Genomic DNA, 19,530 nt, shown 5'->3' with positions numbered 1-19,530 from the left:
CAGATATATTATATAATGGTAAGACAGAGATTTAGGAACCAAGTTTTAAATTGTAAGACATTTCCAGGGGCAGATGTGGACTCCGACCACAGTCTATTGGTTATGAACTGTAGATTAACACTGAAGAAACTGCAAAAAGGTGAGAATTTAAGGCGATGGGACCTGGATAAACTGAAAGAACCAGAGGTTGTACAGGGTTTCAGGGAGAGCATAAGGGAACAATTGACAGGAATGGGGGAAAGAAATACAGTAGAAGAAGAATGGGTAGCTTTGAGGGATGAAATAGTGAAGGCATAGGTAAAAAGAAGAGGGCTAGGAGAGACCCTTGGATAACAGAAGAAATATTTAATTTAATTGATGAAAGGAGAAAATATAAAAAAAAAATGCAGTAAATGAAGCAGGCAAAAAGGAATACAAATGTCTCAAAAATGAGATCGACAGGAAGTGCAAAATTGCTAAGCAGGGATGGCTAGAGAATGAATGTAAGGATGTAGAGGCTTATCTCACGAGGGGTAAGATAGATACTGCCTACAGGAAAATTTAAGAGACCTTTGGAGAAAGGTGAACCACTTGCATGAATATCAAGAGCTCAGATGGAAACCCAATTCTAAGCAAAGAAGGGAAAGCAAAAAGGTGGAAGGAGTATATAGAGGGTATATACAGGGCTATTACAAATGATTGAAGCGATTTCATAAATTCACTGTAGCTTCATTCATTGACATATGGTCACGACACACTACAGATACGTAGAAAAACACACAAAGTTTTGTTCGGCTGAAGCCACACTTCAGGTTTCTGCCGCCAGAGCGCTCGAGAGCGCAGTGAGACAAAATGGCGACAGGAGCCGAGAAAGCGTATGTCGTGCTTGAAATGTACTCACATCAGTCAATCATAACAGTGCAACGACACTTCAGGACGAAGTTAAACAAAGATCCACCAACTGCTAACTCCATTCGGCGATGGTATGCGCAGTTTAAAGCTTCTGGATGCCTCTGTAAGGGGAAATCAACAGGTCGGCCTGCAGTGAGCGAAGAAATGGTTGAACACGTGCGGGCAAGTTTCACGCGTAGCCCGCAGAAGTTGACGAATAAAGCAAGCAGGGACTTAATCCCATGCGATTTCTTTCTGTGGGGTTATGTGAAAGATTCAGTGTTTAAACCTCCTCTATAAAGAAACGTGCCAGAACTGCGAGCTCGCATCAACGATGCTTTCGAACTCATTGATGGGGACATGCTGCGCCGAGTGTGGGAGGAACTTGATTATCGGCTTGATGTCTGCCGAATCACTAAAGGGGCACATATCGAACATTTGTGAATGCCTAAAAAAACTTTTTGAGTTTTTGTATGTGTGTGCAAAGCATTGTGAAAATATCTCAAATAATAAAGTTATTGTAGAGCTGTGAAATCTCTTCAATCATTAATTGTAATAACCCTGTACAAGGGCGATGTACTTGATGACAATATTATGGAAATGGAAGAGGATGTAGATGAAGATGAAATGGGAGATACGATACTGCGTGAAGAGTTTGACAGAGCACTGAAAGACCTAAGTTGAAACAAGGCCCCGGGAGTAGACAACATTCCATTAGAACTACTGACAGCCTTGGGAGAGCCAGTCCTGACAAAACTCTACCATCTGGTGAGCAAGATGTATGAGACAGGCGGAATACCCTCAGACTTCAATAAGAATATAATTATTCCAATCCCAAAGAAAGCAGGTGTTGACAGATGTGAAAATTACTGAACTATCAGTTTAATAAGTCACAGTTGCAAAATACTAATGCGAATTCTTTACAGATGAATGGAAAAACTGATAGAAGCCGACCTCGGGGAAGATCAGTTTGGATTCTCTAGAAATGTTGGAACACGTGAGGCAATACTGACCTTTCGACTTATCTCAGAAGAAAGATTAAGGAAAGGCAAACCTACGTTTCTAGCATTTGTAGACTTAGAGAAAGCTTTTGACAAAGTTGACTGGAATACTCTCTTTCAAATTCTGAAGGTGGCAGGGGTAAAATACAGGGAGCAAAAGGCTATTTACAATTTGTACAGAAAGCAGATGGCAGTTACAAGAGTCGAGGGGTATGAAAGGGAAGCGGTGGTTGGGAAGGGAGTGAGACAGGGTTGTAGCCTATCCCCGATGTTATTCAATCTGTATATTGAGCAAGCAGTAAAGGAAACAAAAGAAAAGTTTGTAGTAGGTATTAAAATCCATGGAGAAGAAATAAAAACTTTGAGGTTCACTGATGACATTGTAATTCTGTCAGAGACAGCAAAGGACTTGGAAGAGCAATTGAACGGAATCGACAGTGTCTTGAAAGGAGGGTATAAGATGAACATCAACAATAGCAAAACAAGGATAATGGAATGTAGTCGAATTAAGTCGGGTGATGCTGAGGGAATTAGATTAGGAAATGAGACACTTAAAGTAGTAAAGGAGTTTTGCTATTTGGGGAGCAAAATAACTGATGATGGTCAAAGTAGAGAGGATATAAAATGTAGACTGGCAATGGCAAGGAAAGCGTTTCTGAAGAAGAGAAGTTTGTTAACATCGAGTATTGATTTAAATGTCAGGAAGTCATTCCTGAAAGTATTTGTATGGAGTGTAGCCATGTATGGAAGTGAAACGTGGACAATAAATAGTTTAGACAATAAGAGAATAGAAGCTTTCGAAATGTGGTGCTACAGAAGAATGCTGAAGATTAGATGGGTAGATCACATAACTAATGAGGAGGTATTGAACAGAATTGGGGAGAAGAGGAGTTTGAGGCACAACTTGACAAGAAGAAGGGATCAGTTGGTAGGACATGTTCTGAGGCATCAAGGGATCACCAATTTAGTATTGGAGGGCAGGGTGGAGGGTAAAAATCGTAGAGGGAGACCAAGAGATGAATACACTAAGCATGAATACACTAAGCAGATTCAGAAGGATGTAGGCTGCAGTAGGTACTGGGAGATAAAGAAGCTTGCACAGGATAGAGTAGAATGGAGTTCTGCATCAAGCCAGTCTCAGGACTGAAGACCACAACAACAATGAGGAGTTGCCATAATTCCCTTTTCTCCCCAATTATATGCAGTACATAATCATAACTTTTTTGACTTAGCATCACACACATAGCATTCTTCTGTGCCACCATGTCACAAAAGCTTCTACTCTATTCTCTCCTCTTCTTGTCTGTACTGATTGTTGTCCATGTTTTATTTCCATATTAAGCTTCACTCCAAATAAATACTTTTTATATATATATATATATAGCCGATATGAATTTTATATCCCCTCCTCTTCGGTCATTGTCACTTGCTCTGCACACCGACCAAAAAAACTCACCAACTGCCTCTAGTGTCTCGGTAATCTAACTCCCTCAGCATTACCTGATTTTGCTTGACTACAACACTTCATGACTGTTAACTGCCATCTAGTTTCTGACAAACATATAGATATTAATTTGTCTCTCTACATTTTATCCCTGCCGACTTTTGACTTTCAGAGAGTATATTACAGTCAATAGCACCATCAACACTAATGCTATACATGTTAGTTGGTCTAAAGTAAGGCAATCTTCAGAGAAAAGTTGTGGGAACAATATTGTGTCACCTATTTCTGCCTATCTCTGGAATCAAAGCTGATATTCCCCCAGTTCAGTCTCTGCAGGTCATCCCATTTGTCTGTAAATAATTACTGTCTGTGTTTTGCAGCCATTACTTATTAAAAAGATGATTCTCTAATGTTTGCACCTATCAGCATCCGAGTTCTTTGTTACTGGAAGTATTACATTCTTTTGGAAGTGTGAAAGTATTTCCGCTCTCTCGTATATCCTGCGTACCAGTAGAAACAGTTTGGTCATGGCTAGTTAATAATTCTGAGCAAATGGAATTGTAATTCAGTGAAACAAATGAAAAGTAGACAGTGGTGCTCTTACATGAGTACTTTAGGCCCATTCAGTTGTATTGTTATAACTGTGTTATTAATAAAAACTGAAAAGCATTGATAGCCTCAGCATTGAGTGGCTATGAGCTCCTCCTTCCTGCAAGAGGTGAAGTACAAGATTTAATTGTTCACCGTAGGCTTCCAGAGCTGGTGTTGATTCAGTTGAAAATTCTGGCCTGAAAGACCGAGATTGATGTAAAACTATTCTGTCATGTTTCTTTTATTTCCAACTGTGGGAGATATTTTCTGAGGTAAAATGGCAACCGCATCAGCGGCTCAAAGGGCCCCCAAATTTATATAGCTGTACAGAGGGCACCAACATTCATCACACGATGCCAACTGTGTGATTACCTCTGGGTGGCACCTTTGTGCTCGATCATTGTACGGTTGGCAAGGTCGACATTTGTATTTCACTCTTTTCTGTTAAAATTAGTACGATATTTGTCAATCTCTAACGCCTCTCTACGCATATGGGTATCACTGTAAATTAACTTTGTTAAAACGCCAGTCTCACCGAATTTTATTGCACGGTTTCCTTCTCAGAAGGTACTATCTGCAGTGGCCGATTCACTGTGTCCAAAGTGTAGTTCCTTATATGTTCTGCTAAGTGAACGTTAACACTTTTTTTTGTAGTTCCCACGTATACTTGTACACAACTACGAACAATTTTATATATGCCAGGAGACGCTAATGGTTGCCATTCTTAAGCATTTTTTTATTTTCTTACTTGGTCTACAGATCCTTTAAGTCAATACTTGGTCAACACTTTCCATAAGTGGTCTTTTTAATAAAGGGGAGGAAAACTTTCCATTTGGTAGAGTGTTCAAGCCACATCCTTACTGGAGTAGCCATTTTAAAAATTTTTTTTTTTACGGCCGCCATACGCGATCAGCTCACCTCGTAAATAAACCGGTTCATAAGTTCTATAAGCCCTGTACATCAAGGCTTTGCTGACGCCCCTTTTTATTATTATTATTATTATTATTATTATTATTCATTAGAGAGTTATTGGAGATGAAATGTCCGAGAATAGCTTTATATATCGACCACAGCCTCTCGGCCTGAGAGTTATAATGGAAGTACAACGTTTGTTTACCTGATCCGGCCATCTCAATTGGGGTGGGTTTCCATAGTTTTCCCCAAATCACTTAAGGGAAATGCTAAAATGTTTCTTTTCAGCAGAAGCTGACATCTTTGCCTTTCTAATACAAAGTAAATTTGTTTAAGGTATGTGATTAGTATTATTTTCATTCTAGAAATTTACAGTTCCAAGAGGACATTTTTATTTTTAATAGACTGTCTATAGATTTGTTATGACAGACTGTAATTTTCTGCTGATATACGTATCAAACTGAACAAAAATTAAGTAAATAAATAAACTAACTAACTAACTTATAGTTGCTTCCTCTGATACAGGAGGAGGAGCTGAAGGACATAATTGAGAAAGCACGTGAAATGGAGGACAAGTACGGCCACCTGTTCGACTTGATCATCATCAACAACGACACGGACCGTGCCTTCCAGCAGCTGCTCTCCGAGATCAACAGCCTGGAGCGGGAGCCGCAGTGGGTGCCCGCTGCCTGGGTCAAGGGGTCCTGAGCGTCAGCTGCCAGGTGCGGTCACAGCCGTCGAATGAAATGGCATACGGTTAAAAGCAAAAACAAATAGTTTCTTCCTGGACCGTGTCAGCTTTGTGAGTTTTGGTGATTGCTTCTCTGTTGAGCACACCTGAGACCCCTACAGGCATAGATCAGGGTTTGGTTCTGAAGAGAGGGGTTGTCACGCTTTTTTAGTGGCTGTAAACCCTCCTCCCCCCTCGAATATGACATATATGCCTATCATTTTAATAACATAACAACCACTTTTCGTATAATAATTTATTTAGATCAGTGCCTAGAACATCACTGTAATGTAACTGCAATACATAAATTGAATATCATTTGAGCAAAACATTGAAATTTACATGTCAAGCAATTGACTTAAGAACTACAATAGCAACAATCTTTCAGCAGCACAATTTTCATGATCAAAGTGTGCAGTCAGCATTTCACTTAGCACTATGATTGCAAACACTGGTCTGCACATGGAACTACACAGGCTTGTGAATAATGGGGAACATTTTTTCAGTCAGTAGATCCTGCCAACTTATGGGAAAGTCAGACAAAATTTTTTCTTAGTGGAGGCCCTTTCCCTTTCTGTCTTATCTTACTCGATGTCCTGCTTATAATTTTCGAAAATTTGCTTGTTATTTTCGGGGTGCACAGTTTTCGTTCTACTTTATTAATCTACAGACTTTTGTAAACCTTCGTTGCCAGTTTTGTAAAGGTCTCATCGCTACTGCTGTGGAGGCTGAGCTGCCCCTATTGTTACAGTAGGCCGAGTTTGTGAGTTCTCGAAACTGCTTCTTGTGCAGTACACTGCTAAGACAATTTCCCACTACCACTATCACACAGCTATCCCAAGGGTTGGGTAACAGGATAGGAGAACAAAGGTTCTACAATACTTCAACAAATTAGTAACAAAGTCACACAAATGAATTAAAAAAGTTTACTTATCTTTGTGACTAGTTGAATAAGGAAGTCTGCAACACTACTTGTAATATAACACAAACAAAGACCCTCAATGGCTAAGAACAAATAATTGTAGATAAACTTAACAGTACACAACAAATGCCATTTACAACAGCTGTCTGTTTAGTTCTAAACAACGTTTCCTGTCTGTCACCCTCAGACAATGATCTGTAACCAACTGGGCGAGAGCTGCTCTTCTATCTTCTGTGTAGGCTTCTGTCCGTTGTCATCCAGTTATTGGCAGATTGTACACGGCTGGCAATTGGCCGAGGCAAAGTCGGTATCTTCATCCTCGGTGCCGCCCGTGGTGCTGGTTAAACTTGCGCAACTGACGAGTCTCTACAGCCCTGGCACCAGCTTGCATTTTTGTGCCTGTGGCACTTTTGCCCTGGCTGTGTCTTGCTTGTAGACACAGCACAGACATTGGCTGAAATGTATGCATGCATATTGTTTATATTTTTATATATAATGGTTTCACTAAATTGTTGTTTGGGGTAGGGGGTGTTATTCATGACATGACACATTCCCCCCCTCACGAACAGCTGGACATCGTTGTCCAAGGTGAATCATTTGCCCCTCAGAGCCTTTTTAAGGGGACCAAAAATGGCCTAACCACAGGGAGAGAGGTCCGGACTGTATGGAGGGTGGCCAAGAACTTCCCATTTGAGTTTCTGCAGGAGTGCCACGATTGTGATGATCGTATGAGGCTTTACATTGTCGTGGAGCAGTATGACCCCGCGGGGGAGATTGCCCGGTCGTTTTGATTTGATCGCTTGGCGAAGGGTGGTCAAGGTTTGCGGGTAATGCTGGGCATTCACTGTTGTCCTGTGCTGCAGGAAGTGAATTAGAAGGGGGCCATCTTGGTCAAAGTAGAGCGACAGCATAACCTCTACGATTCACCTTGGAAGATGACGACATCCAGCTGTGCGTGCTGAACTGGTTAACATCGCATCCTCTGGAATTTTACAGGAGAGTCATTCACTGCCTCGTGTCACAGTAGGACAAGTGTCTCAACAGCCAGTGTCAATACTTCTAACATACGAGTATTAGGCTTCTGTAATTATGCCTCCGGCTCATTTCTTTTTGAATGCCCCTTACATAAGCTGCATACTGCATTTATTCCTACAATCTGAGGGTTCTGATAAACAAGTGTGCAGTACTTAACGGTTAACCAACAGGTGCCCAGAGGAGACTCAGTGAAAAGACAGTGCTTCACATCCCCTTACGGCAAACCAAATTTTGGTTTTTCCTGAGGTTTCTAAATTACTCGAGGCAAGGGCCTGGAAGGATGGTGTCTTTGAAAGAGAACGGCTGATTTTCTCCCCCACCGAGCTAATCTTCCATCTTGTAATGACATTGTCATCAACATGATATAAAATCCTTTCCTGACCTGTGCCCATATTCTGTGTACCTGTGTTACAACTTGCCTCTCCTGCTACAGCATTCATAATATTCTTCAGCAGAAGTGTTTGGTTACTCTGTGCCGGGTAGGATTTACTCATACAAATGACAACCATCGAGTTACAGTAAAAACTGCTCCTATAATATGCTGCTCACAGTTTAAGAATCCCCACTCAGAATCGCCACCATTATTCTTCCAAAGTCAGTCTACTTTGTTATTGTTCAAGCCTTTAGAATGTTGCGGCAGTGATTTGAATAATTACTTTGCATAACACGACAATATTTCAGATGTTATTTTTGCAATTAACATACGTTCATCTTTGGTTCCAGGTGCCTCTCGCATTTAAGTTCTGCTTCACTTATTACTACTGATGGAGCCCCCACAGTCAGATTAAGCATATTCCCACTTCGTACAATTATACACACTCTTTCTTTCTTTTGTACACATTTGTTCTGTAAATCCCATAATGAAATGAAGTCTTTAAAGATGTGGAATAAGTCACATTAACATGCAGAAGCAGCTATTCCTGGCATGTAACCGAGCGAGGTGGCGCAGTGGTAGCACACTGGACTCGCATTCGGGAGGACGACGGTTCAATCCCGCGTCCGGCCATCCTGATTTAGGTTTTCCGTGATTTCCCTAAATCGCTCCAAGCAAATGCTGGGATGGTTCCTTTGCAAGGGCACGGCCGACTTCCTTCCCAATCCTTCCCGAGACCGATGACCTCGCAGTTTGGTCTCTTCCCCCAAACAATCCAATCCAATCCAATCCTGGCATGTATGTTAACAATCTGTTACAATTAATGTTAATCCACTCACACTGAAAACCACAGGGATTACCTCTACGTTACTTCCTATTTGCTGCAAACAGCAATCCATCCAACTCTGTTTATGTAACTTACAGCTCTGTTCACCCATGATCACAATGCACCAAAACCGTGCTCATGTAAGATTTGCTGCTCCTTTTACTGTGAGCACTCAATTTTTACATTTAGAATCCTCACACAATGCCTTTACATTCTCCACGAGCGTGTCAAGCCTAGCAAAATTCTAGTGACCTTCTATCCTCCTACTAGCTGCTAGATATGAGCCAGACCAGACACTTATTATTCCATACTTGAAGCTCCAGAAATCTGTGTCTGCCTCCAATCTCACAATCTGACAGCAGCTGTCCAAACTCTCATTGCACAGGTGCTCCCTTCCTGCAGCAACAATACGACATAAGCGTGCTGTAATCACTAACTTATGACACTAAGAGGTAAAGAAAGTCCTTTGCAGTATTCATGAAGAATGTCTGGTCTATAAGCATGTTTTGAAGATTAGTGATTTATGTTGTTTAATTTCTCAGGCCTACCAGGATTCAGTGCTTCCCTGGTATTTACACATGGATCTGAGGATGTATGAAATTAGTTATATTTCTGACAAAATGCCTTGGGCTGTGGAGCTCTACAATATGACTCGATTCTCTTTGTAGACATATTTGAGGGATTAGTATGCCCCTAAACCCCCACCCCCCACCCCACCCCCCTCCACACAACACACACACTCACTCACTCACTCACTCACTCACTCAATTTTTTTTTTTTTCCAAGTGGGGTATGTGAAAAGCCCCAAACTCGTCATTTGAAAAGCACAGGGTTGTCTACTAAACTATTGCTGCTTAGGTCAATGTTTTTATGTTGTGTAATAGATTAAAATACGAGCGCATTACATTTAACAGATGAAGATTTGACAACCAACTGAGGTCATGTGCAGATTTATTTTGAGGAGCTTTTAAGTGTCTGAGGGGTGAACAGTGACATCAGCTCGGTTGAGACGGAATCAGTTTGTGGTCGGAATTGAACAGACTTTAAAACTGGACAAACACACAAGAATAGTGTACATTTCTGTGGGAGACAATAAAAGCCTAGATAGAGGTCAGTGGTGCACTTCCATGTCTTTAGTTTAGTAATGTCATGTTTTGTAGATCATTTTCATGATTATTTTATCGATATGATGTGGAACAACTTGATCTGCTACCTGCCAGACACATTATGTTGTTGGGCAAATGATCAAAGATTTTTGTTGCTGAATAATGTACTCCTTTTTGAGCAACTGACAGCTTCAATAACAGATAGTAAAGGTAATTTTTCCCTCTAGTGTTGTACGTATGAACATCACTGTTGTTTGCAAATTGAGATTGATTATTTATAACTAATTTCATTTGCGAATATATTTACTCTGATGGTGCACTTAAAATACCTAATTCCTTGAATAGGTGCCTACATGACGTCCTTGGGTGAACACCACTAATTATTCTCACTGCTCTCTTTTGTGCAATCAATACTTGATGTCTAAGTGGTGAGTTAGCCCATAAAACTATTCCATAAGACATTATTGAGTAGGAATATGCAAAGTACATTAGGAGGCTGATCTGTTTATTACCAAGACTAGCGATTATGCAAAGAGCAAAAGAAGCTGAACTTGTTTGAGAAGCTCAGTCATATGCTTCTTCCAGTTCAAGTTGTCATCAATGTCAACACCCAAAAATTACAAGAAATCTACACTGTTAACTGAGCCCTGTTCATATGCTACATCAATTGTCGGTATGACTCTTATTCGGTGTACAGAACTGGAATAGTGAGCTTTTTCAAAATTAAGGGAGAGCGCATTTTCTGAGAACCACTTAATAATTCTTTGAAAGACATCCTTAACAATATCTTCAGCTACTTTTTCTGGAATAGGATTTATTTTAACACTTGCGTCATCTGCAAAAAGTACTAGTGCTGCTTGCTGAATGTTAAGTGAGAGGTCATTCGCATGAATAAGAAACAGCACAGGGCCCAAAATTGAACCCTGTGGGACTCCCTTTGTGGTAACTCCCTATTCACTAGAATTTACCACCCTCCCAACATTATTGGAGTTATTCAGCACAACTTTTTGCTTTCTGTTTGTTAAGTGTGATTCAAACCAGCTGTATGTGTAGCCTTCTATATCATAAAACCTGAGTTTTTCTAAGAGTGTAACGTGATCCATTCAGTCTAATGCCTTGGAAAGATCACAAAAATACCAACTGGTGATAATTTGTTATTTAGAGCTTATACTATTTGATGCTGAGTAAATTATTTTCACTTAAATGTGAGACTACTCTTGAATACACAACCTGTTCGAAGATTTTAGAAAATGAAGTCAGCAATGAGATTGGTCTATAATTATTTAAGTCACTCTTGTCCCCTTTCTTATGAAGAGGTTTGGGAATTAAGTATTTCAATACGTTTGGAAAAATTCCCTGTGCCAGTGAAGCATTACATATATCACTAGAGAATCCACTTATTAAATTAGAACAACACTTCAAAATTCTGTTAGAGATTCCATCAACACCACATGAGCTATTGTTTTTCAGTATATTTATAATTCCCTTAATTTCAGTAGGGGATGTTGGTGCTATTTCTAAAGGCCTAAACTCCTGGGGAATGACTTTTTTTTTTTTTTTTTTCCCAACTGAATCCTTTAATCCTATTTTTGCTGCTACACTCAGAAAGTGATTGTTAAAAATACTTGCAACTAGTGAATTATCTCTCACTTCATCATCATTTTGCTTTATTGCTATTGTTTGCTGTGCGCTGTCAGGCTGCCCCGTCTCCCGTTTGACAATATTCCATATAGTTTTAATCTTATTATCCACATTATTAATTTCTGTCACAACACGTAAGCTTCTTGACTTTTTAACGACTTTCCTTAAAATATTACAGTATCTTTTGTAGTAAGCAAATACTGTTGAATTCTGACTTATTCTGGCCTGTACATGTATTTCCCGCTTCTTCTTACAACATATCTTAATTCCCTTAGTAATCCATGGCTGATTTGACTTTGTAATGGCTTTTTTGGGTAAAGTTTCAGGAAAGCAACTCTCATATATTGAGACAAATTTACAGTGGAATAAATTGAATTTGAACCAGTTTGTCGGGGACCGGGAAGAGTAAGAAGTCTGGTTCCGAGATGGAGCCGCAGCTCACACTTCTCGACATCCTCTACAAATTTTGAGTCATTTCCTCGACATCTCTTTTCGCAATGATACATTGCTTGCCCCCCTGTGGTCACCTGATTTATCGTCAAGTGATTTTTTTTTTTTTTTTCTTTGGGGACACTTAAAGGCCCGAGTGTACAAACATCAAGAATTGGCTGCCAATCTACCGGAAATGTCGCAAAGAGTTACAGACAACTTCCAGGCAAGGCTCTGTCAATGTGCGATCAGTGGAGGATACCATTTACTGGCCATATTTTTAAAAGCGGCTAACGTAAAATGGCGTGGTGTCTGTTGCTCACAAATAAAAGTATTTCTTTCTGTCTTTCCTTGTTTGTAATTAAACTGTGAAACACTGGAGGTCTTTTTGGTGTGTGCAGGCGCATACCGCTGTTGTAGGTCCGCAGCTCATGATGATCTCAGCTTTATAAACAAACAAAAACTTCAAAAATGTTTGTTTATTATTGTTCAGTACTAAAACAATAACACGAGTATAAACACTGAAATCTTTGTCTGCTTCAATGTTGCCACCTTCAACCTAGGCAAAAATCAGTACAGCGCCATCTTGAAAACCTGCACGTTTGTAGCTGTCAAATTGTATGCTAGCTACTTTTGTGCCAAGACTTTCACTGCAACTGCCCCCCCCCCCTTTCCAATGAGGCTGCCACCATTATTCTAGTGGCTTATATCATCATACCCATTACATCAAATGGGCCCTGACACGAGTACAACATGCCTCATGAATCAGATTACTATCATGTTATTTTAATCTTGGCTGAAAGCTAATTATGCAGATAATTCAGTGCATACAAATGATTTGTCTTCCAATATATGTTAGTCAGGCTAGGGATAAATTCTAAAAGAGAAACTGAATACAAAGCCTTAAACCATATGAAAGAACAGGTAAAATAAATATAAGAAAAACCAAGCAGTGGGAAGTCCAAATGGAATAACAATAATTTGAAAAGGAAAGATTGTTACTCACCACATAGAGGGGGTATTGAGTTACAGACAGCATAATGGAGACTGCTGAAATATTACAGCTTTCAGACAAAGTTTTTCTTGTGCAGTAGAACACACACACACACACACACACACACACACGCGGACACACACACGGTCACTGCCTCAGAGCACTGGAGCCTGTGTCAGTCTCAGTTACTCCACATTTATGGCAACTGCTATGACTTACATTGTAAAGCAATATTTTGCTAGGCACAGTGCCTTTTGAAAAGTCAATATATGGCTGCCATATGTACTTTAACTTGAAAGCTGGGATTAATTAAGTATACATTGCTATTATTGCTGGTAGTTAGGCTCCAGCACCCTGTGTGTGTGTGTGTTTTCATTGTAGAAGCAGCTTTAATATTTTAGCAGTCTTTTTTTTTATTGTGCCTATCTGTCATTGCTTCCTGTATGTCGTGATATCTTTTGTATCAATCTATCTTTGGCATACCATTATTAAACACAAGTAAAAAGACAGATATGGACAGGGAACAATTTCAGTTAATTTTACATAGTTGCGGAAAGCGTCCATTATGTTACATTAGAACGAACTATTTTATGTAGAATTTTAGGTTCTGATTTGTAAAGGAGATTCCATCTGAAGCAATTGTTTTAGAATTGATCGGAGTGGTCCCAACTGATATCAGATTTATGAAAAAAGTGAAGTGTTTGGAAGAACTTTCACACGCACAGTTCCTGCCAATCTGTTACTGTCATTTTGCACGTGACTTTCCATTGAAGGCCTTATAATTCTAATTAACTAGTGCATAAATTATGACTCTCTTTCAATAAAACATGTAGTAGTAAAATTGATTGACTGAATCAATCAATTTTACATACAAATGATTGAAGCGATTTCATAAATTCACTGTAGCTCCATTCATTGACATATGGTCATGACACACTACAGATACGTAGAAAAACTCATAAAGTTTTGTTCAGCTGAAGCCGCACTTCAGGTTTCTGCTGCCAGAGCGCAGTGAGACAAAATGGCGACAGGAGCCGAGAAAGCGTATGTCGTGCTTGAAATGCACTCACATCAGTGAGTCATAACAGTGCAACGACACTTCAGGACGAAGTTCAACAAAGATCCACCAACTGCTAACTCCATTCGGCGATGGTATGCGCAGTTTAAAGCTTCTGGATGCCTCTGTAAGGGGAAATCAACGGGTCGGCCTGCAGTGAGCGAAAAAACGGTTGAACGCGTGCGGGCAAGTTTCACGCGTAGCCCGCGGAAGTCGACGAATAAAGCAAGCAGGGAGCTAAACGTACCACAGCCGACGGTTTGGAAAATCTTACGGAAAAGGCTAAAGCAGAAGCCTTACCGTTTACAATTGCTACAAGCCCTGACACCCAATGACAAAGTCAAACGCTTTGAATTTTCGGCGCGGTTGCAACAGCTCATGGAAGAGGATGCGTTCAGTGCGAAACTTGTTTTCAGTGATGAAGCAACATTTTTTCTTAATGGTGAAGTGAACAGACACAATGTGCGAATCTGGGCGGTAGAGAATCCTACGCATTCGTGCAGCAAATTCGCAAATCACCAAAAGTTAACGTGTTTTGTGCAATCTCATGGTTTAAAGTTTACGGCCCCTTTTTCTTCTGCAAAAAAAAACGTTACAGGACACATGCTGAAAAATTGGCTCATGCCACAACTGGAGACCGATAGCGCCGACTTCATCTTTCAACAGGATGGTGCCCCAACGCACTTCCATCATGATGTTCGGCATTTCTTAAACAGGAGATTGGAAAACCGATGGATCGGTCGTGGTGGAGATCATGATCAGCAATTCATGTCATGGCCTCCACGCTCTCCCGACTTAACCCCATGCGATTTCTTTCTGTGGGGTTATGTGAAAGATTCAGTGTTTAAACCTCCTCTACCAAGAAATGTGCCAGAACTGCGAGTTCGCATCAACGATGCTTTCGAACTCATTGATGGGGACATGCTGCGCCGAGTGTGGGAGGAACTTGATTATCGGCTTGATGTCTGCCGAATCACTAAAGGGGCACATATCGAACATTTGTGAATGCCTAAAAAAACTTTTTGAGTTTTTGTATGTGTGTGCAAAGCATTGTGAAAATATCTCAAATAATAAAGTTATTGTAGAGCTGTGAAATCACTTCAATCATTTGTAATAACCCTCTATTTACATTGTAAAGTAATATTTTACCAGGCACAATACCTTTCAAAAAGTCAATATATGATGACCATAAGTACTTTGAACACAGTTTTGAAAATATACTTAATTAAAACACTGTTTTTATTGCAGGCACTCCTGTGTGACCCACAACATTGGCAACAAAGCCTGACAACAGACATCAGCAATACTGTTCAGAAGGCTGCATTGTCATGAGACAGGGAAGTTCCAACTCATCCTTTACAGGTGAAATATTATGTTAGGCTAAAGGTGCTATGCAATGGACTAAAATCTCTGGTCAGAAAATGGACACAGTAAATGTTCTTGCAAGTTAGAAACTTGTGTCAGGTAGAATGGGCAAGGTGCGTGACGTACTTTTACTATAAAAATCGTATAGTGCCTTCACCTTCCAAAGGCACAAATCTTTGTTGTTGTTTATGGATGTAAGGCTCTCGTGCATAGTGGTGAAACCCATCACACTGATACTTTGTACAGAAAATGTGACGAAGTTGTAGGCTGGGAGTCCATAAAGGTTATGCTGAAGAGCACACTGTTTTCATTAAGGAATGGACATACATTGCTATTAGTATTACATATGTATATTGTTTAAATGGTGTACAGTCTTTTTTTTTAAAAATCTGTATTTCTTATATTAATTATACCCCTCCCCCTCATTAGCTGTAAGTTTCACTGCAGTGTGACATTAACACGACTGACAGATAGCATTGCTGCAACTGGAGCTCTAAGGAGAAGAAGTATATTATCAAGTGCACACGTTAAATACCCTGTCAGTCCACTGTACATAATTTCTGTCAACTCTTTCATTTCAGAAAAGTTACATCACCTCCACTCCAAGAGCAATAAAAAGCCATTACGTTGCTCCAAGTCCACAGTGTTTTTCAGTATCTGAAAACGGGAGTTGTTTCACAGACAATTCCTTTTTTTTTTTTTTTTTAGGAAAGAATTTTATTTGGAGCAGTGCTATGAATATATCATTTTTTAAGTACCTGTAAGTCATAGATTGAGTATTGAGATTTTAACAGAAATGTTAGTTACTTTAAAGAATTTTATTTTCTCATTTGTGATAAATGATACAAATGTACACGAATACACTAGACAACGTATGTTGATACCTACTTTTAGTTTCCCTCACACCCCCCTGAAGAGAAAGCACTCGACTCTGGGAAGTCATGAGATACATTCTTCCAAAGACAACCATTCCAAACTGTATGTGCCTGTAGCAGTCTGTAACAAGACATTTACAGATCGTAGAAGCTCAACTATTTATTGGTGCTATAAATTTCCAGAACTAAGGAAACATATTGGCATGTAAAGTTTGACTGTGTGACTTGAAGGAAAAATATACATAGTATTTCTCACTGTATCAGAGAGATCAATAGTTTTAGCTTTTTGCATTTAGTGTGCAGTGTAACCAAGTCCATGAAGTGTACAGTTTTCGCAACCCTGGTTTTGTCGGGGGAAAAATTTTTCTTCAGATACAAATTTCAACTGTTGAGGAATTGAGAGATTTCACATAGTAGCTGGTTTACATTCTAAATGTTTATAAATGCTTTTGATGTTAAATTTCATATTTTACAAGTTTTATTTCTATATGTATATTGTACGCAATATTGTGAATGAAAGAAATGTAATCACTGTAAGAATTACTATTATTGGCTGTAGTTCCTTTCTATTCTTTCTTTATATAGCTCTATAAGTTAACTGCATCGACTTTACTCGTTAACTGGCAATCACTCTACATCCAAACAGCACTGAAGGAATGCCTTTAATTTCATGAACATCACCTTTTCATTGGGTATTAGGAGCACATAAGAACACCTAATTGATTTGTTTTCTCGCATATCAAAATGTTTTCTAAGATATGGCAGGTTGATTTTTATACAAGAAAAGCTGCAGAAATCAGTGTTTCAAAGCTTTGTCATTAATTTTAAAGTATGCTGAAGCAGGCACATTTAAAGCATGTTAACGATCTTTCATACAAAGAGAGGAAAGAACTTTTATAAGGTGATGGCATTTCACTCGATGTCAACCAGTACCTCAGGTAAAATTTTTACTGTGCTCTTGTTGTGACAAGTTACGAGTCGAGGCCAACGTGGAAAAAAACAAGTCGACCTGAACTACCCGGCATTTACGAAGTTCAGTAAATAAACGAAATAAAATTGTAAATTTTGTCACTGCAACAGTTGCAGGACCTAATAATAAAATGTAGTGTGCAGTTATGTGAATGAGGGTATGCTGCGAATTTCCCTCGTATACAAGAGTAGGAAAGAACTACTTTCAGAGTTAAAGGTAGGAAATCAAAAGGCAGTTGTATGAGATGCCGGTAGGAAGTGCCAAATTGTCTGTTGTCTTTCCATTTCTGTTAGAGAACTTTACAAATGAGAATTAGTGTGCCTGTGTTTTGATGGTAAATGTCGTTATGAAACTTAAGTGTAATCAGGTGAGTGAAAATTTAGTCATATGAGTTACTGAAGGAACAGTTCTGGTATGCAAGCACATTGTTTCTGCCATACCTGTAGCTACAATTTACTTCCATTTAAATAAAATTGGGAGAGACGTAGTCTTTCCATACTGAAGTCATATTGCATTTAAATGCTGTAAAAAAATCCCATCATTTTGCATTGTTCATATTTCTTTGTCATAAACATCACACTCAAAAAACATTTCCTAACTGACCAACATCAGGCATGATTTTTTATATAAATATTAATTATTACGTGTAAGTATTATTAAAGAGAAGCTAACTTGTAACAACTTTTGTTTTATCAGTGAAGTGTGTTTTAGATAAACAATTGTACAGTTATTTTTATTAATATATTATTAATGATATTCCACACATAGACTTCCAAATAAGATATGACTATATAAATATATATACATATGACTATAAATATTGTGTATTGTTATTAAATTTCATTGTTCATTTCTATTTTCAAATGATAACTTTTAAAAAACGACGAGAGAATGGATCACAGTGCTCAAAGTTCTCATGAATAATATGTTTTAGCAATGTTATGTAACTGGTGATGAATTGGCATACCATAAGAGCGATCATGTATTTTAAAATTTATTGTACATACATAACGGTTGTTTATACCCAGAGGGGGCAATTTTTCTGCTCCATATATTAATAAAAAGGGAGTAATGTTTTTTTCAGCTGTGTCTGAAGATTGTTCTTGAAAATTGTCACCAGAAAGAGGACTGTGTATATTTCTGTTGTGTCATTCTTTAGTAAAGAGTACTGATACATAGGAAATGTGTCGTCTTGTTTCATCTGTTGTGGACTTCATGCATCCTCCAAACTTACATATCACCCTCAACATATATTTGTTCTTCACTTAGGTTTGTGTGTGCAGTTGTTGGAGAAGGAACTTGGGGTTGGGGGGGGGGGGGGGGGGGGGCTGTTATTGTCACGGTGGAGTTTATTCTAAAACAAAGTTTTATGAGAGGCTAGGTGGGGGATTGAATAAATGAAAAAAAATTGAAGTAGTAGTTGTGCTAATGATGGAAAAGGTGTAGAGAAAGAGAGAGATCTACTGCTAAATTTAACAACAAATTGTACATGTATAGGCTTGGGTAGTCTGACCACCCGACAACCAATACATCCCCCCCTGCCCCATCTCCCTCCCTCCCCTGGCTAACAGTAGTTCGTATTCTGTTGCTGTGAGTGGGGAATAAATGCTATTCATATAAGACTAAAATGACACACTACAAGACAGGTGAAACTCTGACCTCAGAGTTTCTGGAGAAGTTTAAAAAATGAAAATGATGGAGAGACAATGTTGTGGAGGGCGAAGTATGGCAACAGAAATATGAGATTTCAAAAAAAAAAAAAATGTGAATAATTTTATTAGAAACTAAGTAATAAGCTTACATGAAATTTGATTTAATCTTCTTCAAAAGTACTGTCCTCTGGTAGCAATGCATTTATCCAAATGCAGAATCCGCAATTGGAAGCATTTCTGGAAGGCTTCTTTTGGAAGCGCATTCACCTGTTCTGTTGTGGTTGTCTCAATGTTCAGACCAGTGTCAAGATGTTTTCGTCTAAGCTCTGTTAATTTTTGGGAAAAGCCAGAAGTTGCATTGTTTAAATCTGTTGAGGCGGATGTGGACAGACCTTAACACTTTCTCCAGCCAAAACCTCTTGCATAAAAAATGAGGTGTGGCACAGCACATCGTCATGGCGAAGAAGGAAGACACTGGCCCATTTTTCTGATCTCTTTCTTCATACATCATTTGGCAAATGTTGCAACATGTAAAAGTCTTGTGTTTACAGCTGTTTCTCCCGGAACAAACTGTGATTGGACTCTGCCCTCAATATCAAAAAAGCAATATGCATGACTTTGATATTAGATTTTGAGATTCATTGGTTTTCCACTGGGGATTCTGGTCTTTGTTTATGACCCCAAGATGCAAATTCAAAGTTGCAAATTTGGATATGAAGTCTGAATCTGAATGTAAA

At 39.1% G+C, this 19,530-nt stretch overlaps 1 protein-coding gene across 1 annotated transcript in view; it reads left to right on the top strand.

The window, feature by feature from the left end:
- Window positions 1-18,324, top strand: part of LOC124550612 (protein PALS1-like) — a 570,361-nt gene extending 552,037 nt beyond the window's left edge. Inside the window, exons 13-14 of the mRNA XM_047125331.1 lie at window positions 5,344-5,540; window positions 15,180-18,324. Of these exons, the coding sequence (XP_046981287.1) occupies window positions 5,344-5,526 (183 nt within the window). The 3' untranslated portion in view covers window positions 5,527-5,540; window positions 15,180-18,324. The remainder of the gene's footprint in view (window positions 1-5,343; window positions 5,541-15,179) is intronic.
- The last annotated feature ends 1,206 nt before the right edge of the window (window positions 18,325-19,530 follow it).

This window comes from Schistocerca americana, chromosome 9, assembly GCF_021461395.2.
Source record: "Schistocerca americana isolate TAMUIC-IGC-003095 chromosome 9, iqSchAmer2.1, whole genome shotgun sequence".
Taxonomy (NCBI): Eukaryota; Metazoa; Arthropoda; class Insecta; order Orthoptera; family Acrididae; genus Schistocerca; species Schistocerca americana.
The sequence above is the reverse complement of the archived record's forward strand: the minus strand, read 5'-3'. Positions and strand labels throughout refer to the sequence as shown.